Genomic DNA, 20,782 nt, shown 5'->3' with positions numbered 1-20,782 from the left:
ATCCTCCTGGTTCTTTCCTGCATTTTTATCTTTCAGTCATCCTGCCTGAAAAATTCCCGTTCACAGTTACTGTAATGTGGGTCTGCTCATGTTCAATTTGCTCAGTTATTATCCAGAAATGTTTTGTTTCACTTTCACCTTTGAACAATGTTCTTCCTGGTCTAGAATTCTAGGCTTGCAGTGATTTTCTTTCAGCCCTTTAAAGATGTCATTCTATTACCTTTAGTTTTTTCAACAGCTCTTTTATGAGAGCTTTCAAGGAATCATTTTTAAAACATTTTGTTCAGCTTTTCAGGTTGTTCTCAGTAGGAGTATATGTCTGACACAGCTACTTTGTCCCAGATGGAAACAGAGGCCCCCATTCTCTCTCTCTCTCTCTCTCTCTCTCTCTCTCTCTCTCTCTCTCAATGTACTTCCATCCTATAGGAACAGATCCTATACCTCTGGAGGAACCAGGCCATGCTCAAATTTATATTATTTTTATAGTTCAAAATATACAGAAAGACAATTCATCCCACCACGTAACTGACTTTCTAGCCCTCTGAGGCCTTTTGTACTTTTCTTAAATCCCCTAGGAGTTAAGAGGCCTGGACTGGGAAACACAGATAGAGACACAGAACGCCCTGAGCCTCTGAGGTTTGCCTGGGCATCAAACCCCACCAGAAGGGCCCCTGGAGCCCTCTCACCTGGAAAGGGGCCACTCCTCTGGGCCCCATGCATGCTGGGCTCTGCCCAGTCATCACTGACATCACCAGCCACCAAGCAGCCCACCTCCCTCCCTGGTGGGGCGCACCGTCAGGGCTACTGACCCTTCACCTTCACATTCTCAGCACCTGGTGCAATCTCCAGCACAGGGGAGGACTCACTGCATCGTGAATAAATGAATGCTTGAGAAGTAAAAGTATCAGATAAAATCGGAAACATTTAGCAGAAAGAACCAAAAAGACGTGATGGCCAATTGGATATTATTTGCAGAAGAAATGGAGACTTAGATCAGATGTCTAGCTGGGGTGACCAAGGACTTAGTGAGCAATCAAGAAAATACACTGGAAGCGAAAGCAGTGCTCTCTGCTTCTCACACAGCAGTGCTGTCGCGGGTGGCTGTGCTTTTCGCGGAGGAGATGCATTAGGTGTTCTGGGTTAGACTCACAGGGTCACAGTGTTCGGGATAAAAGCAAATGGAGATGGGAGGCCCCATACGGGGATCTGGGACCTCCCTAAGTGCCCATATGGAAGAGGGGGTGCACAGCCCCCTAGGAACTACTGTGAACCTGACGGCAAATGGCTCACACCACTGTCCACCCTTTCCCATTTGCCACTTGCTCTAAAGCCCTTGAGGGGGGACTTCATACAACAGAGAGAGTGTGGGGAGTCACTTCTAGGAACGTTCCACCCTCACGCCATCACTGACTGGGGTTTCTCGAGCCTGGCATTCCAGAAGCCACAGCCATCCAGACAAGCAGAGTCCCCTGGCGACGGCCCACAGACACTGGGATTAGGATGGATGGATCTCTCCTGCAGCCAGCATAGGCCCCCGTGACACTCTATTTCCAGACATTCTACCCTGTCTACTTCAATATTATGCTCTGGAGCCAAAGGAGGTGATGGTGTGTCAACAGACCCAAATATAGACTCTGGACTTCACAAACTGAACGGCATCTCATAGGACTAAACATGAAACTCACACTAATAAGAGTTCTCTAGGTTTCAAACACAAACAAGGAAGGGGTGGGAGTTGTTGACACTCCAGCTGGGACAACAGGCCAGGGACAGATATAAAAGCCAACATCCTTGAGCACCTAACACACACACTCACTCACCCACTCACCCACTCACTCACCCACTCACCCACCCACTCACCCACCCACTTACCCACTCACCCACCCACTCACCCACTCACTCAACCACTCACTCCCGTCTCCTCCAGCTCAACCCCCAGCATGGCCGCGTCCACCATGTCCGTCTGCTCCAGCAACATGAGCTACGGCAGCCGCGTCTGCCTTCCTGGTTCCTGTGACTCTTGCTCTGACTCCTGGCAGGTGGACGACTGCCCAGAGAGCTGCTGTGAACCCCCCTGCTGTGCCCCCAGCTGCTGTGCCCCGGCCCCCTGCCTGACCCTGGTCTGCACCCCAGTGAGCTGTGTGTCCAGCCCCTGCTGCCAGGTGGCCTGTGAGCCCAGCCCCTGCCAATCAGGCTGCACCAGCTCCTGCACGTCCTCGTGCTGCCAGCAGTCTAGCTGCCAGCCAGCTTGCTGCACCTCCTCCCTGTGCCACCAGTCCTGCTGCGTGCCTGTCTGCTGCAAGACTGTCTGCTGCAAGCCTGTGTGCTGTGTGCCCGTCTACAGTGGGGCTTCTTCTTCATGCTGCCAGCAGTCTAGCTGCCAGCCAACTTGCTGCACCTCCTCCCCCTGCCAGCAGGCCTGCTGTGTGCCCGTCTGCTGCAAGCCCATCTGCTCTGGGATTTCCTCTTTGTGCTGTCAGCAGTCTAGCTGTGTGAGCTCTGTGCCCAACCCCTCCTGCCAGGCGGCCTGTGAGCCCAGCCCCTGCCAATCAGGCTGCACCAGCTCCTGCACACCCTCATGCTGCCAGCAGTCTAGCTGCCAGTCAGATTGCTGCTCCTCCTGCCCCTGCCAGCAGTCCTGTTGTGTGCCTGTCTGCTGCAAGCCTGTGTGCTGTGTGCCCACCTGCTCTGAGGACTCCTCTTCATGCTGCCAGCAGTCTAGCTGCCAGCCAGCCTGTTGCACCTCCTCCCAAAACCAGCAGGGCTGCTGTGTGCCCGTCTGCTGCAAGCCTGTCTGCTGCAAGCCCATCTGCTGTGTGCCTATCTGCTCTGGGGCTTCCTCTCTGTGCTGCCAGCAGTCTTGCTGCCAGCCGGCTTGCTGCACCTCCTCCCAAAGCCAGCAGGGCTGCTGCGTGCCTGTCTGCTGCAAGCCTGTGAGCTGCGTGCCTGTTTGCTCTGGGGCTTCCACTTCATGCTGCCAGCAGTCTAGCTGCCAGCCAGCTTGCTGCACCACCTCCTGCTGCAGACCCTCCTCCTCCGTGTCCCTCCTCTGCCGCCCCGTGTGCAGGCCTGCCTGCTGCATGCCTGTCTCCTCCTGCTGTGCCCCCACCTCCTCCTGCCAGTCCAGCTGCTGCCGCCCAGCCTCCTGTGTGTCCCTCCTTTGCCGCCCTGTGTGCTCCCGCCCGGCATGCTGCGGCCCCACCTCAACCCAGAAGTCCAGCTGCTGAGTGATCTCCTTAAGATCATCCAAAGCCGAGTGCTCACTGCCCCTGCACCCCTGGGTTCTTTACCCTTGACGGCTCTCCACATCCCGCTCCTGAGCCCTGCAGTGGGCGTCAGTGGCCAGCTGGCCACCCAGTGTGCACTTCTCCTCCTAGCAGCAGCTCAGCTGTTTCTCCAAGTCTTGACTTTCCCCCAGTTACCCAGCCCTGCCTCCCCAGCAACAGGTGGGCAGTGACCCAGCAAAGTCAGTGGGTCCTCCCAGCCCATGACCCGGTGTGGGGAGAAACGAGGGTAGACACGTATCCGGTGTGGGTTTCTCGTCACTGCCCTGGCCCAGTGGCAAGCTCTGCTCCTCCCCTGCTGTGGGCCTGGGCCTCTTTCTCTGTCTTCCCTGACCATGGGAACAGGTCAGACCCTTCTAATAAATTCCTTTCCTAAAAAGTACAACTGGAATTCATTCTTGTTGTTCACAACCAAAGACCCCTGCCTGATGCCCCCTACCCATGGGTGGTCCTGGGCTGCTCCCACGCCACGAGGTCCCTGTCCTTCCCAGGTGTCCTGGCAGCCCCGCCCCACCCTCACCACAGGGATGTCCGAGGGGTAGGCAGGCCTGAGGGATGGGAGAGGTGAGTGATCGAACAGCAGCGCCTGCCCTGGGTGGAGCTGCCCTGGGGGCTCCCCGGAAACTGGGTTGTGTCCAGCCCCTGGCTCCAGAAAGGAAACCCCATGGCCGTGTGTGCAGAAAAGGTCCACACAGTGGGCAGGGACGGCCGTCCTGAGGCCTGCTGGCTGGTCTGGCCTTTGGCTAGAATATGGCAACTGGGATTTCCGAGGGGCTTACCCCGCCCCACTCACTGGGCCTGAGCTGTTTGTACCACGTCGTTTAGGCAGACACTCCCGTCCCCGCTGGGAGTCTCTGGAATTCTGGCGCAGCCCAGGCAGAAGCTGCTCATGTGACCAATCCCTGGGTACACCACCAGGCAGGGCGTCCCCAACGTCACACACGCAGAGTCCCAGCTACTTGCAAGGGGAGTAAGGGCGGTCCTGCGTGACCCCTGCCCCGGGAGAGGCCTCCAAAGCTGAGCTTGGTGACCCTGGACTTGGTCCCAGGCATCCTTCTCTTGGCTGATCTTTCTCAGTGTCCTCTCCTGTGGGAACTCACAGCCGTGGATACCACGACCTCTGTGGCCTGTGTCCTCCTGGAGAATCGCCACCCTGAGTGGCCTTGGGGCCCCAGGGTGCCCTTCCCAAGTGACAACAATGCTGTCCTAGGACAGTGCTGGGCACATTTCTGGTGGTGCTTCCTTTGACTCCTGCTCCAGATGGGGTGGAGACAGAGGAGGAGGCTGGGTGAGGCCAGGCCATCGTGGGTTTCACGAGGAGCAGAGCCGTCCTGCGCCTGCAACAAGCCATCCCTCCCCTGTGGTGGCCACAGAGGCTGTGACCTGAAACTCTGGCGTGGGGCTGGAGCACCAGCAAGGAATAAGCCCCCACATACCCCACCTGGCATGAGGGCTGCACCCTAAGTCGGCAGCCAGGCTTTGCCTCACTGGCTTCCCTCTGGCTGTCCAGGAGGCACCAAGAGGACCATGTGGTGAGCCCCCCAACTACAGGCACCTGAATCCCACAGACAGCAAGACGGAGGGGCCTTGCTCAGAGAAGCACGTCCTCCTCTGAGCATCCCAGACTTGGCTCTTCCCCCAGGGCATGGCCCCAGCAAGCATCCAGGCATGTGAGCTTCTGTGCAAACACGCCCCCACGCCCCGGGTGTGAACTTCAAGGGAGGTGTGCTGTGGGGAAGAAACATCAAGTTCCTTTCCAAGGTGGAACTTCAGAGGCTCGCGCAGAGGAAGGGCGCACCAGGGGGCTGGGCGGAGAGAGGAGGCCTCCTCCAAGGGGCCATTCTCAGCTGCACCACAGAAGCTGACGGTGGCTGAAACTGCCCTTTGTCACCTGGACATTCACTATTTGCCCCTTGTCAACAATGCCTACTGCCATCCTTGGTGAAAGAACCAATATCTCATAAAAAATGCAAAAGGCACAAATCATTAGAGAAAATGTTGACAATCTTGAATGCAGTAAAATGCACACAAAAGCACAAGCACACAACCAAAGTTCCCACCAATCCCATCCAGAGAAGCCACCTGTGGGGCATCTTGGGTAGTCTGCGGGCTCACTGTCTCCCTCCTGGGCACATGGGCTGGCAGGTTCCAGCCATTTGCAGTTAGTTAGGGCCACACGATGAGTTTCTATTGGTTAAACGTGCATGAGGAGATGTTTGCCACTTCCTGGCCACAGGTTCTGGGAGCCCTGCTGCCTCTCTTCCTTGCCAGGCTATCTTGGAGGCTCCCGTGCCAGAGTGGGTCCACAAGGTAGGGGCACGGCATGCTTGGATGGCGATGTGAGGAGTGGGGAAGGCTTTGTGGGCTTAAGCCATTGATGTGCTGAATTCTGTTGGTTTCTGAACCAGCACTGATTATCTTCAACAGTATGTAACAAAGGATTCAAATTCAGAATTTATAAAGAAAACATTAAAAGAAATTACTAAAAGAGATGGAAATACTCAATTATAGGATAAGATGTCCAATGGCCAAAAATCATAGGATAAGATAGCCAATCTCACTGACGATCGAGACACCATGCACAAAAATTAACTAGGGGTGAACCCTAGACTTAAATGTCAAAGATAAAATAATGAGATCTCTATATAAGATCACATCACCAGCAGAGACAGTCTCACTTCTTTCTTTCCTATGTTAGTATCTTTTATTTCTTTTTCTTGCCTAATTGCTCTGGCTAGAACTTCCAGGACAAGAGTGGGCATCCTTGCCTTGTTTTTGATCTTAGAGAAAGAGCTTTCAGCTTTTCACCACTGAGTATGGCGTCAACTGTGGGCTTGTTGCATATGGCCTTTATCACGATGAGGTGCATCTCTTCTATATCTATTTTCTTGAGAGTTTTAATCATGAATGAACGCTGAAGTTTTTCAAATGTTTCTTTTGCATCTATTGAGATGATCGTGTGGTTTTTGTTCCTAATGTTAGTGTGATGTATCACATTTATTGATTTATGTATGTTGAACCATCCTTGCATCCCTGGGATAAATCTCACTTGATCATAGCGAATGATCTTTTTAATGTGCTGTTGAATTCAGTTTGCTAGTCTTTTTTTTTGAGGATTTTTGCATCTATATTCATCAAGGACATTGGCCTGTAGTTTTCTTTTCTTGTAAAGACTCTACCTGTTAGTCTTCAAACTGTTAGGACTGATAAACAAATTTAATAAAGTTGCGAGTTACAAAACCAACATACAAAAATTAATAGCATTTCTATATACTAACAATGAACAAGGATCCAAAAAAGAGATAAAGAAACAATAGCATTAAAAAGAGTTTAGAAAGATATTTAAGCAAGGAAGTGAAAGATCTGTACACTGAAAACTACAAAACATTGATGAAAGAAATTGGAGAAGAAATTGGAGAAGACACAAATAAATGGAACAATGTCCCATATTCATGGATTACAAGAATTAATATTGTTAAAATGTCCATACTACCTAAAGCTATCTACAGATTCAATGCAATCTCTAACAATTTCAATATCATTTTTACAAATACATAGAAAAGAACAATCCTAAAATTCATATGAAACCATAAAAGACTCTGAATAGCCAACAGTCTTGAGTAGGAAGACTTTGAATAGTCAACACAGTTTTGAGTAGAAAGAACAAAGCTGGAGGCATCACACTCCCTAATTTCAAAATACTTTAAAGCTATTGTAATCCAAACACCATGGGACTGGCATAAAAACAGACATATCAACCAATGGAATGGGACAGAAATCCCAGAAACAAACCCAAGTGTTTGCTGTCAATTGATTTCTGGCAAAGGTGCCAAGAACAAACGATGGGGAAAGGACAGACTCTTCAATAAACGGTGTTGGGAAAACTCAATATCCATGTGCAGAAAACTAAAATTGGACCCTCATCTTACGTCATATGCAAAAATCAACTCAAAATGCACTGAAGACCTCAGCATAAGACCTGAAATGTGAGACTGCTAGAAGAAAGCATAGTGGAAAATCTCCATTACATTGGTCCAGGCAATTATTCCTTGAATAGGACCCCAAAAGCACACCCAATGAAAGAAAACATAGACAAATGGGATTGCATCAAACGAAAAGCTGTACAGCCAAGGAGACAATCAACAGGGTGAAGAAACAATCCATGGACTGGGAGAAAAAATCTGCAAACCATATATTTGACAAGGGGCTACTGCTCACAATAAGGAACTCAACCCAGTAGCAAGAAAATAAATAACCCAATTTAAAAATGGACAAAACAGCCTGGCAACAGAGCAAGACCCTGGCTCAAAAAACTGTAACTACATAAATAAATAAAAATGAGCAAAAGACCTAAACAGACATTTCTCAAAAGAAGCCATTTAAATGGACAGCAGGTATATTTAACAATGCTCAACATCACTGGTCATCAGGAAAACGCACATTGAAGATGCAATGAAACATCACCTCACACTTGTCAGAATGGTTCTTATCAAAAAGATGAAAGCGAACAAGTGTTAGGGAGGACATAGAAAAGAGAGAAGTCTTGTACACTGTTGGTGGGAATCTAAATTAGTACAACCACTACAGGAAACAGTATAGCGGTTCCTCAGAAAACTAAAAATAGAACTTCCCTATGATCCACAAATCCCACTTCTGGGTTTATATCTAAAATAACTGAAATGATTCTGTTGGGGAGAGGTCTGCATTCCTATGTTCACAATAGCCTAGGTATGGAATCAATCTAAGTCCATCAATAGACAAATGGATAAAGAAAATGTGGCATATATACACAACGGAATACTATTCAGCCATGAAAAGGAGAAAAATCCTGTCATTTGTGACAACTTGAATGGACCTGGAGGACATTATGCTAAGTGAAATAAGCCAGGCACAGAAAGACAAATGGCATGATTTGTGTCTAGAATCTAAAACTGTCAAACTTAGAAACAGAGAGCAGAAAGGTGGTTACCAGAGGCTGGGGGCTGCCAGAGGGGAGGAATGGGGGAAGGGAATGTTGATAAAAGGAAACAACAATTCCATCACACTGGAGGAAAAAGCTTTAGTGACCTATTGCATTGCATGGTGACACATAAAAATAATGTGTTGCATACTTCAAAATTGGTAAAAGAATACATTTTTAATTTACCAGAAAAATGGTAAGTTGGTAAGATGATGGTTATGTTAAGTAGCTCGATTTAATCTCTTTTTTTTTTTTTTTAGACAGAGTCTTGCTCTCTCACCAGGCTGGAGTGCAGTGACACGATCTTGGCTCACTGCAGCCTCTGCCTTACAGGTTCAAGCGATTCTTGTGCCTCAGTCTCTTGAGTAGCTGGGACTACAGGTGTGCGCCACCACACCCAGCTAATTTTTGTATTTTTAGTAGAGACAAGGTTTCACCATGTTGGCCAGGATGGTCTTGATCTCCTGACCTCATCATCCACCTGCCTTGGCCTCCCAAAGTGCTGGTATTACAGGGCTTGATTTAATCTTTCTACAATGCATGCATAGATCAAAACATCACATTATAGATCAAAACATCACATTATACCCAGTAAATACACACAATTATTATTTGTCAATTTAAAAATTAGTAAATAAACAATAAATGAAATAAAAATAATGAAGCTCTAGAAGCACATATAGGGGAATGTCTTCACGATGTTGTGGTAGGCAAAGATTTTGGGAACAGGAGGTAAAAATGCCACACATAAGATAGTAAATTAGTAAATCGGATTTTACCACAATTAAGAGCGTCTCTTCATCAAATGATACTATTAATACCACAACACATCCATAACCATGACTCAAATTGAAATAGACGACCAATACCGAGTGTCAGCAAATGTGTGCAGGAAATGGAACTCTCCTACATTTGCTGGGGTGGGAACATGAAATGGAACAATCCCTCTGAAAAACAGTTTGGTGGTGTCATAAACATGACACACACCCCCTTCACATGCCCCACACACTCCACCTCCTATGTGTTTACCCAAGAAAAGTGAAATCATATCACAAAGACTTGCTCACAAATGTTTAAAGAAGCTTTTGCCACACAAGCCATGTGTCCATCGACACATGGGTCAATTGTACTATAGAATTTGATTTATATGAAATTCCAGGAAAGACAAACCTATTTGAGATACAGAGGAAATCAGTTGTTTGCTGGGGCAGAGTCAGGAGGGGTGGGGATTGATCATGAAAAGTACACCTGGAAACTTGGGGATGATAGAAAATCCAGGTAGTGGTTACATGAGTGTATATTTTCTCAAACCTTATCAAATGATAACTTTAAATAGGTACCTTTTACAGTATGGAATCATACTTCAATAAAACTGACTTTTTAAAAACTTTATTTTTAAACCCCAGACTTGGATGAGTTATCTGCAATTCCCATATCAAGCGGTGCACTACAGTCAGCATGCCCTGGCTCATGGGAGCTAATGTGCACCCCTCTCTTCCCATCTCTGTATTAAGTGACGTTGTCTTGGCAGCCTGGATTTAGCTGGGCTGGGAGTATTCACATGTGGACGTTGGCAAATGCAGTCAATCAGGACTTCTGCTTTGATTTTTGTTACAAAAACAAAAGCCAGTTATTGAACATTCACTGACACATCGCAAATATACAATCACTCATATTCAGAATACGTAATAAATTTCTGCAAATCAATAAGAAACACAAGTAGCCATATTTTAAAAAGCAAGCAAATGCCTTGAACAGGTACTTCACAAGAAAAGATATCCAAGGTTCAATGAGCAGCTTTACTCATCAGGGATATGCACATTAGTGCAACAGTGCAATATTCCTACACACTTTCCAAAATAAACCAATTTTAAAAGACTGATAAACCTCATTTTGTAAAGATACAGAATAAATGGAATTATAAAATCAACTAGTGGGGATGTAAATTTCTTTAGAAAGTTGTTGGTATATGCTAAACCAACACATGCCTATCTATGACTGAGCAGTTCCACTTTTGGGAGCACAATGAAGAGAAATTAGTAAAAGTATCAATGAAAAAGTTTACAATAATTTTTCTAGCAGCACTATTAATAGCAGCCAAAATCTGGAAATAATCCAAATCTCTAACACTGTGAAAGAGAATGGACAAATAATACATTGTAGAATTTAATGCAATGGGGTAGCAAAAAAAAAAAAAAAAAAAAAAAAAAAAAAAAAAAAAAGAGTGATGTACTGATGCATGCAGCAACAAGGTGCTTCTCACAGATATTGTGCTGAACAAAAGGAATCATAAAACAAAAGAGCTCCATAGAACAGGCAAAGCTAACCAATGATGAGAGAAGGTAGAACAGCAACTAATACTTAGGGAGGAGGGGTCAACAGAGAGACAGCACAAGGGATCATTTAGGATTCTGGAAATGTTCCACAACTTCCCCAAAATATTCTAAGGGGAAACAATTCCACCCAGATTATATCCAACTAAGCTATCAATCAAATAGAAGAGCAGAATAAAGGCATTTTTAGTCACGCTATGGCTCAGAAATATATCTTCCTTGCACCCATTTTCAGAAAGTTACTGGAGGATGTGCTCCACCAAAACAACGGCATAAATCTAGAAAGAAAAAGACAAGGCATCCAGGAAGTAATGGAGTCAACATCGGAGAGAGATGAATGAAAATTCAAAGACAAGAGTGAAGGGAGATCCCAGGAAACCTGTGTACCAGGCTGAGGGAGCAGTCAATAGAGACCAGTCCACAAATAAGAGAGTTCTAAGAGAGATGTTTCCAAAAAATAAATGAAGCTAATAGATTGTTATATTTGAACCTCTTGAGTGGAGCATGGGGATGAATGAGTCAGAGTTTGGGGAGGAGCAATTTTTAACTCCAAGAGGGGGAAAACATAAACAAAAACAAAACATGTACAAATAAGGAAATTTAATCTGGTTCCACTATTCATACTTGGCTATGAACAATACTTACTTTATTATAATATACATTCTGAACACTGATTTAACCAAATATTGATATTTTACTGTCCTTGCCTTCTGAGGATGGGAAGAGGGGAACTTTTCATGGGCCTGGTGATAAACAAGAGAAAGTACTTTCCTCCACAATAGGAAATCAGATCATATCTGAAATTGAAAATGCAAGAAATAGCAGAGCATATGCATTGTTTAATAATTCTGAGATAAGCAGAACTAAGAAGAGCATCTGGGATGGGCCTTGAGAGAGATGTACACCAGGGAGAGGGGGTTGTTAAAGGTATTCAGTTTTATAAGGAAAGCAGAGCATAAAAGTTTGAAAAATTTTCAGTCTGACTATGTAATAGAAAAGAAAAACCCATTTTCTAGGGAGAAATTCAAGCTGGATGCAGAAATTTGCATAAGTAACAAGAAGCCTAATGTTAATCCCCAAGACCTTGGGGAAAATATCTCCAGGCCATGTCAGAGACCTTCATGGCAGCCCCTTCCATCACAAGCCCAGAGGCCTAGGAGGAAAAAGTGGTTTTGTAGGTCCAGGGTCCCCATGCTGTGTACAGCCTGGGTACTTGGTGCCCTGCATCCCAGCCACTCCGGCCATGGCTGAAAGGGGCCAATGTACAGCTCAGGCTGTGACTTCAGAGGGTGGAAGCCCCAAGCCTTGGCAGCTTCCATGTTGTGTTGAGCCTGCAAGTGCACAGAAGTCAAGAATTGAGGTTAGATTTCAGAAGATGTATGAAAATGCATGGATGCCAAGGCAGAAGTTTGCTGCATGGGCGGAGCCCTCATGGAGAACTTCTGCTAGGGCAGTGTGGAAGGGAAATGTGGGGCCAGGGCCCCCACACAGAGTCCCTACTGGGGCACTGCCTAGTGGAGCTGTGATAAGAGGGCCACCATCCTCCAGACCCCAGAATGATAGATCTACTGACACCTTGCACCATGTGCCTGGAAAAGCTGCTGACACTCAATGCTGGCCTGTGAAAGCAGCCAGGAAGGAGGCCACAGGGGTGCAAAGCCACAGGGGTGGAGCTGTCTGAGACCATGGGAACCCACCTTTTCCATAAGTATGACCTGGATGAGACCTGGAGTCAAACGAGACCATTTTGGAGCTTTAAAATTTGACTCCCCTGCTGGGTTTTGGACTTGCATGTTCCTGTAACCCCTTTGTTTTGGACAATTTCTGCCATTTTGAATGGCTGTATTTACCAAATACCTGTATCCCTATTTTATCTAGGAAGAAACTAGCTTGTTTTTGATTTTGCAGGCTCACAGGTGGAAGGAACTTGCCTTGTCTCAGATGAAACTTTGGACTGTGGACTTTTGGGTTAATGCTGAAATGAGTTAAGACTTTGGGGGACTGTTGGGAAGGCATGATTGGTTTTGAAATGTGAAGACATAAGATTTGGAGGGGCCAGGGACAGAACGATATGGTTTGGCTGTGTCCTTGCCCAAATCTCAACTTGAATTGCATCTCCCAGAATTCTCACATGTTGTGGGAGGAACCCGGGGGAGGTAATTGAAGCATGGAGGCCGCTCTTTCCTGTGCTATTCTAGTGATAGTGAATAAGTCTCATGAGATCTGATGGGTTTATCAGGGGTTTCTGCTTTTGCTTCTTCCTTATTTTTTCTTGCTGCCACCATGTAAGAAGTGCCTCTCACCTCCCACCAAGATTCTGAGGCCTCCCCAGCCATGTGGAACTGTAAGTCCAATTAAAACCCTTTTTCTTCTCAGTCTTGGGTATGTCTTTATCAGCAGTGTGAAAGTGGACTAATACAGGGGCATCCCCACCAGAGTTTGCAGATGGAGCAGGTGGGGGTGGCAGGGTGTGGAGCCAGGGGTGCATTCCCAGCCAAGACACCCATTGTTCAGTGGAGCAGGACTCTGGGACAGGTGAAGAGCATCTGCTGGTAAAACACACCCCACCTCGGCACCAAATACCCCAATAGCAAAGACACACAGGCAAAGAGAGGAGGAAAGTGGGGCCGGGTTTTCCAGACTCGCCAACTCATGAACTATTCGACTCCCAGCTCCACCAGCAGACATTCAGCATCATTGTGTGTATTTGCTGGGCACAGACACCTGCAAGTGGCCAGCATCACCCAACCACATGCAGCAGTCCTGGGACCACAGTAACATCCCACAGCAAGTAAACTAATTAGGGTTGCCTGGAGGCAAAGTCTCAGCCACAACAAGGAAAAGGAATGCTTGTGAGACTCCTGTGAGGAAAATACCCAGGGAGGGTATAAAACCTCAGCAGCCAGGGAACGCAAACACACACACCTCACACCAGCACTCACACCACCCATCCCAGCACCCACCATGGCTGACACCTGCTGCACCAGGACATATGTGATTGCTGCATCCACCATGTCTGTCTGCTCCAGTGACGTGGGCTGTGTCAGCCGAGTCTCCTCCCCCAGCACCTGTACCGGCTCCTCCTGGCAGGTGGACAATTGCCAGGAGAGCTGCTGCGAGCCCCCCTGCTGTGCCCCCAGCTGCTATACCACTAGCTGCTGTGCCCCACCCCCCTGTCTGGCCCTGGTCTGTGCCCCAGTGAGCTGTGAGCCCAGCCCCTGCCAATCAGGCTGCACCAGCTCCTGCACACCCTCATGCTGCCAGCAGTCTAGCTGCCAGCTGGCTTGCTGCACCTCCTCCCCCTGCCAACAGGCCTGCAGTGTGCCTGTCTGCTGCAAGTCCGTCTGCTGCAAGCCTGTGTGCTGTGTGCCCATCTGCTGCAAGCCCGTGTGCTGTGTGTCCATGTGCTCTGGAGCTTCCTCCCCACACTCCCAGCAATCTAGCTGCCAGTCAGCTTACTGCACCTCCTCCCCATGCCAACAGGCCTGCTGTGTGCCCATCTGCTGCAAGCCCATCTACTGCGTGCCCATCTGCTCTGAGTCTTCCTCTTCATGCTGCCAGAAGTCTAGCTGCCAGCCGGCTTGCTGCACCATCTCCTGCTGCAGACCCTCCTCCTGCGTGTCCCTTCTCTGCCGCCCCGTGTGCAGGTCCACCTGCTGCATGCCCATCTCCTCCTGCTGTGCCCCTGCCTCCTCCTGCCAGCCCCGCTGCTGCCGCCCGGCCTCCTACATGTCCCTCCTCTGCCACCCTGCATGCTCCTGCCCGGCCTGCTGAGCCCTCTTCTCAGGCCAGGAGTCTAGCTGCTGATGGGCACATCCACTAGGGCCAGCCGGCTCAGGTCCCGACCTGGGTTAGGTGGCTGCCCCTACCTGAGACGGGGTCCCCGTGTCTCCCCTGTGCTAAGGTGACCTCCCCCTCTTTACTCCCAGGAGCCTCCATCGTCGCTGTTCCCCAGCTCTTGCCTCCCAGCAGGTGCCCAGCTGCCTGCTGGGTCCCCTGTCCTCCCTCCCAGCTTTTCTGCCGTGGGTCACTGGGCCTCGACTTAAACCTGTCAGCACCTCCTCCTGCTCCCCAATAAACTCCTTGGTCACCTGATTCTCTTTTCCTGCTGTGCTCCTGGGGGCACACACGGTTTTGAGCTGACATTGGTCTCCTCCAGCCATGACTGTTTCTAGGAGTGAGTGACTTAACCTAGAAGTCACAGGGGACAGTGGCCTAACTCCTCCAGGGAGGTCACCAGGTGGGACTCACGGCCATGCCCAGGAAGGCTCAGTCCTTGCTCAGCCCCCATGCCCAGGTCTTCCTGAGCCTGGTCATTCACTGCCGTGCCCTGGGCTGTGGGGCTCTCCAGGTCCCAGGACCATCCTACCCACTGTGCCACCTGGGAGAGCTCACCCTGCAGGGTCACCTGCCAGGAAGCTGGTCTGGGGTCCAGGCACCATAGCCTCCGGACCTGGTCACTGTCCCTGTGTGCCGCCCACTGGAGGGTTCTGCCCGTTTAGCAGCAACGCAAGGGGAGAGTGAGGGGTGCTGCACCTGCACAGGAGACAAGGGGCTCGATGGGGACAAAAGCATCATGGGGTGGGTGGAGGGATATGCAACATTCCCCAAGGATCTTGATGGAGACAAAAGCATCATGGAGTGGGTGGAGGGATGGGATGGGGGTGGAATGCTTGCTGCTGACTGGGACATTCCCCAAGGCCTGTCGCCCCCTGCCCCTGAAATGCACATCCTGCATGTCGTTTAGGTGCGTGACTTGTGATTTTCAAGGCTTGTCCCTAATCTCTCCCAGGGCAGACCTGGCCAGGTTCTTCAAGGCCCTGTGGCTCTGCTCCCCCAACCTGGATCAGGGATCCACACAGCTCCAGCTCAGGCCTCTCCTCCTCTTACCCTGCCCAGAGGCATAGGGAGGGCCCCTGCTCTGCTGGGCTTGCCCATCCCGCCGTAGGTCCCTCACCTGGTGACCCCATGAGCTCCTGCTCTGGTGTCTGTTGGGGTGTTTGGTGTCTGTCTCTGGGGACCTCAGCTCCCCCATCTTGCTCCGTGCACAGCACCAAGTCCCCACCTCTCTGCTTTGACTGATTCACCATCCGTGCGGCCAGCATCACTGCCCCCTCCCCACGCATTCAAGCCCAGCGCACAGTCTGAGCTGGCGATGGCTGTCCGCACTGATGTCAGGCAGCCCTAAGTTGGCCTGCGTCGTGCACTTTGTATCACCTCCGGGGGACAGCACCCAGAGACATGACCAGTAGTCATAGTGGCTGGAGGGAGCCCGGCTCTACAACAGGCACCCACCCTGGGGGGGCTGTTGGGGTGGGTCCCTCGCAGACAGGGAGTCCAAGAAACCTCTGCTATTCGTGAGTGACCAATCCCAGGGCCCGGGTGATGGTGGAACAGAGTCCCTGGTCTGCCCTCCTCTCCTCCCGGTTCCAGGCTTGGTTCCTGGTGGGGCCATGCGGTGGGGCTCCTGGACGTTCCTGCTCTGGTCCCTCTCCCCTCTGACCGGGCCTGCCCGGGGATGTTGGGCTGCAGGGACCATCACCAGCAGACAGTTGAATGCATGACAGACTTCTCCAATGAGACACGGAGAGCAAGAGTTCAAGAAAACGCCGATGTACTTGACTCCATAAACAGACAGTAACCTCTCTATGCCACAAGACCATAGCAGGAAACCAGTGAAAAAGGAAGCCACGGTGTGAGAGAAGACACTGAACTGAGAAGATTTCAATGAGACAAAGGCATAAACTCCCAGGAGGAAATAGGCATGGACAGGCTACTCCCACGCAGTGGCCCAAACGGCCCTGGAACCTGAGACATCGGCACCCCTGGAAGGCAGGGTCCTGCCGACAGGAACCCCAGGCACCTCACCCCACCTGTCCCGGAAGAAAAGGCTGTGGAATTGGGGGATTGGCACCACTGCTTTGGGAAGAGGCGGGGCCGTATCTTACCATGTGGGAGGCCCTCCTGGACCCCGCCATCCGCAGTGCTGAAAAGTCTCCGGCGCATGTACGAAAGCGACACTGTTTGTTACCATGAAAAATTAAAAACCACCTAAATATCCATCCACGAGGGAATGGAGGTGAACGGAGCCAGCGCCGCACCACGGGGAGGCCCTGAACGAGGGCCGTGCGCTCCCCTGAGCCGCACACACACGGGAGCGCCAGTGCGCAGGCTGCGGGCCAAAGCCCAGGCCGCGCAGGTGCCAAGCGAGGCAACGCTCTCTGGCCTGGGGACACGCCTCAGCAGTTTGTCTAAATAAGTGGATGGGATCCTTCCTCTCAGCGTATTTTCCAGAGACATAGCTGGGGGATTAAAGAAACTTTTATCGTAGAATGAATGACAGCGGGGATCCCACCACCCAGATTAACCAGATGTCATTAATTCCATGATAAAAGGTTTGTTTTTTAAAACATTTATTCTGGTTTCTGTGGAACCATTTGAAATTCAGTGTTGTACCACATGGCGGCGCTTCCCCCGGGGGCCTCTGCAGGTGCCTCCTGGGAACCAAAGCCTTCTCCCGCCTGCCCGCCACGAGTGCAGCTGAGGACGGCCAACTTCTACATATATAGTTACCAAAAGAAGCAGAGCGTCATGCAACAGTCGTATCCACATTTCCCAAAAAGCCCCCAAACTGGAATCAGAGTGGTCTGTGCACTGCCCTGGTGACCCTGACGTTCTCGTCTCATTTAACCCAGCAGCGCCCTCCCAGGACCGGGTCCTGAGCATTCTGGACGCTGCTGCGAGGTCTTCATCAAGGAAAACACTCCCATGAGACAGGTGCTTCAGGCGGGGCCACCAGGGACGCCAAAGCCACTGTCAGGAGGTGCTTGAGCAACAAGGTGTCCCTGCAGAGCCACATCCCCCAGCGGAGGCCGCACGGAGAGACCACCCCATCTCCACAGATACTGGTTGGCAGCGCCTGGGCAGAGTGCAGTGTGTCAGCCGGGCCTCCCGACGGGGCTTTCTATGTGTCAGTACATGCACGTTTAGGCTCTCCAGCCCAAGGCTGCATCCGTTTGATGCCAGCAAAGGCAGCTGCCCCACATCCCTGCCGGGGTCACCTCTGCTCCAACAACACAACAGCAGGGAACAAACCGCAAGGGAGGTGGATGCTCTCACAGTGCCCTTTTGTCTCTAAAGTGGGGAGAGATCTTACAATTCTTTTTCTCTGCCAGGACATTGCCTTGGGGGTGGGCCTCTCCCTTCTCCACTCCACACCACCTTCTACATGGCCACAGACACGAGGCTGGGACACTGGCCCAAATGTCACAGGCATGCAGCCACGGGGCTCTTACCTTTCAGAGCCCGTCAACCCCCGACCCGGGGTCCCCAGACCCTCACCATGCTGCCTGGCCCTGCCTCCTTCTCCTCCCTGCCAGGTGCCTTCCAGAGCTTCACAGCCTCCTCCTCCACCTCCCACAACTCCTCCAGTCCCTGTTCTCAGATCAGTGGGGCAAGCCTGGCTTTGTGTACCTGGAAACAAGACCCTGGTCAGCATCCGCTTCGAGAGTTCTGCTCAGCAGTGAGAACGAGACACCACGGCAATGCAGCTGTGCACCAGACACCTGGCTCAGCGCAGGCAGCGCAGAGTCTGCGGTGTGACCACACCAAGCAGCCCTATGGCAGCAGGTGTCCGCCCAAGCCTCAGCCTCTGCTCCAGCCATACCTGCCCACTCAGGTGTATTTTTTGTCTGACTTTTGCTCCTGGGGCCGAACAGCCCAGCCAATTCAACACAGCCCCAAGGCTGTGCTAAAAATTCCTAGGAGGAACATGTGCCACAGCCTAGACACCCACCAGGAAAAGCAACCAGGAAAGGAAGGTGCAGTGGGGAGCCCTGGCAGAAAACACACATGGGGGGTCTCTAAAACCCCAAAAGCCCCACGCACCTCACTCACTCACCCACTCACTCACTCACGCCTCCCCCAGCTCACCCCTTCCGCACCCCCAGCATGGCCACGTCCACCATGTTCATTGCTCTAGCACTCACACTGACTCCTAGCAGGTGGCAGGCCCCAGCTGTGCTGGGAGGTGAGACATGGGGGGAGACTTGGGCTCCAGCTATCCCAATGCTCAGGGAGTTCCACTCATGGACAGCTTGGGCATCCTGGCCTCCTGTGCATGCTCACAGACACTCAGGGACACCCTCTGCTCCAGCCCCAGGCTTGCCGCTGGGATGCAGAACAGAGAACAGAGACACAGCCTCCGGAATTCCCTGTGCTGGGCTGGGTGGGCGGAGGGCCAGTGGGAACAGGAAGGCCCCAATGGCAGGGAAGCCCGGGACAGCGTGGGGACACATGCAGACCAGAGGGCGAGAGAAACACACGGACACACAGGTCCAGATGTAGCCAGATGTGGTTTCAAACAGGATGGAGCCAATCTGAGAACAGACTCCTAGAAATGCAACTGCAGGCAAGGGACGCTGGCGAGGTGTGGCTGTCACCAGGTTGCCTGCAAGAAGCCCTGAGTCTTTACTTCTTAACAGCTATACAATCACAATGTCAGGGGCACACATTATTCTTTGCCTATTTAATAAAGAAAAATATCTTAAGGTTTTCTTCAGCTAGGTGCGCAGTGTTCCAAAGTGTGGACACGCTGCACTTGATGGCTGCAATGCCAGGTGGATGGCCCTGAATGTCTCTCCAGTTGTTAATTATTACAAATGACACTTCTGCGGGTGTTTCCACCATATACCTTTCCACACTCAGGTACGTGTTTGCCTAAATTCCTAAAAGTGGCACTTCTAAGCTGGAGTGTTAGCAGATTTTGAATGCACAAAGATACTTAGAAATACCCTCAAAAAGAGTGTCCAAACTGCCTGCTAAGACCGATGACAGAGGGAATGGTGCAGTGGGTAACTGTAAGGGCCTGTCCCTCCACGGAACATCGGAAACTGGCAAAACAAACAGATATGGTTGGACTTTGTGTCCCCACCCAAATCTCATCTTGAACTGTCATCCCCAGGTGTTGATGGAGAGACCTGGTGATTGGATCGTGGAGATGGCTTCCCCCATGCTGTTCTCGGGATAGTGAGTGAGTTCTCACCAGATCTGGTAGTTTTTTTGTTTTTTGAGTTTTTTTTGTTTTTGTTTTTGTTTTGAGACGAGTCTCGCTCTGTCACCCAGGCTGGAGTGCAGTGGTGCAATCTCAGCTCACTGCAAGCTCCGCTTCCCAGGTTCACGCCATTCTCCTGCCTCGGCCTCCCCAGTAACTGGGACTACAAGCGCCCAACACCACGCCCGGCTAATTTTTTGTATTTTTTAGTAGAGACAGGTTTTCACCATGTTAGCCAGGACGGTCTCGGTCTCCTGACCTCGTGATCCACCAGATCTGACAGTTTTATAAAGCAGTTTTTCCTGGTCTCACTTTCTTCTTTCTCCTGCCACCATATGAAGAAGGTCCTTGCTTCCCCATTGCCTTCCGCCATGACTGTAAGTTTCCTGAGGCCTCCCCAGCCATGTGGAACTGTGAGTCAATCAGAGCTCTTTCTTTTATTAATTACTCAATCTTGGAGAGTATCTTTATAGCAGTGTGAAAAAGGACTAATACACAAACAAAAACAAACAGACAAACACTACCTGGTAAAATCAACTTTATCTGAACTCTGGAAAACAGTCGAAGGTTTGCAGCAAGCAAGGGAACACATAATCAAGTAAAAGCAACAGAGCCCAATAGGAGAGGCTTGTGGATTTTAACTTCCCCTTGCCCCATTCCCCATCCCCAGCTGGGTGGCAGTCAGGAGGACAGCAGCCGGAGTTCCTGGTGTGGGGTGCTGCTGCCAAGGAAGCAGAGTGGACCTTGTTTGCAAGGCAGTGCAGTTGTCTGTTTCGACCTGTCTGGCGGCTCCCTGAAGGACTAACACACAGGGCTTGCTTTATTTCACCAACTCAGACTTTCTCAAGGCGGAGGAACAGCTATATGCAGGGTGTGTGTTACAACGTTTAAAGGTAAATGAACAAGTCACTGACACCTAAGTCAAAAATGATCAGTTGGGAAAACATTGAAAACTCCCAAAAAGCCTGGGAGGAAAAGCTGGGAGATGACATGCTTTGAGGAATAAGGGAGTTAGAAGATTCCCCATATTTTTAAGAGTCCAGAAAGCCCCCATGCATGTCTATGACATGGCTCAGAAAAGAGCTGAGAAGCTCTCAATGCTCACCTCTGGCTGAACTTCAGGCACTGAGCAAGCAGGAAGTGAAGGTGCAAG

The 20,782-nt window shown here is 50.4% G+C and overlaps 3 protein-coding genes across 11 annotated transcripts in view; 2 read left to right on the top strand and 1 right to left on the bottom strand.

Moving 5' to 3' along the window:
• Positions 1 to 20,782, bottom strand: part of TSPEAR (thrombospondin type laminin G domain and EAR repeats) — a 226,175-nt gene that overhangs the window by 113,520 nt on the left and 91,873 nt on the right. The gene's annotated exons all lie outside the window — the stretch shown is intronic.
• LOC102123108 (uncharacterized) lies at positions 1,941 to 3,628 on the top strand. 9 transcript variants are annotated; one of them, XM_065541296.1, is made up of 3 exons: positions 1,941 to 2,132; positions 2,163 to 2,470; positions 2,939 to 3,628. In XM_065541296.1, exons 1-3 carry the CDS (start codon positions 1,941 to 1,943, stop codon positions 3,225 to 3,227), a joined length of 789 nt encoding a protein of 262 aa, XP_065397368.1. In that variant the 3' UTR covers positions 3,228 to 3,628. The 9 variants fall into 9 exon arrangements, with proteins under 9 accessions (XP_065397368.1, XP_065397361.1, XP_065397362.1 ...); XM_065541291.1 differs by adding an exon at positions 2,637 to 2,816 and having other exon boundaries at positions 1,968 to 2,417; positions 2,931 to 3,628; XM_065541292.1 differs by adding an exon at positions 2,637 to 2,869 and having other exon boundaries at positions 1,968 to 2,417; positions 2,990 to 3,628.
• Positions 13,495 to 14,351, top strand: KRTAP10-8 (keratin associated protein 10-8). The gene has a single exon (XM_045389401.3). The coding sequence runs from the start codon at positions 13,542 to 13,544 to the stop codon at positions 14,349 to 14,351; it is 810 nt and encodes a 269-aa protein (XP_045245336.2). The 5' UTR covers positions 13,495 to 13,541.

Source organism: Macaca fascicularis, chromosome 3, assembly GCF_037993035.2.
Source record: "Macaca fascicularis isolate 582-1 chromosome 3, T2T-MFA8v1.1".
Lineage (NCBI taxonomy): Eukaryota > Metazoa > Chordata > Mammalia > Primates > Cercopithecidae > Macaca > Macaca fascicularis.
The sequence above is the reverse complement of the archived record's forward strand: the minus strand, read 5'-3'. Positions and strand labels throughout refer to the sequence as shown.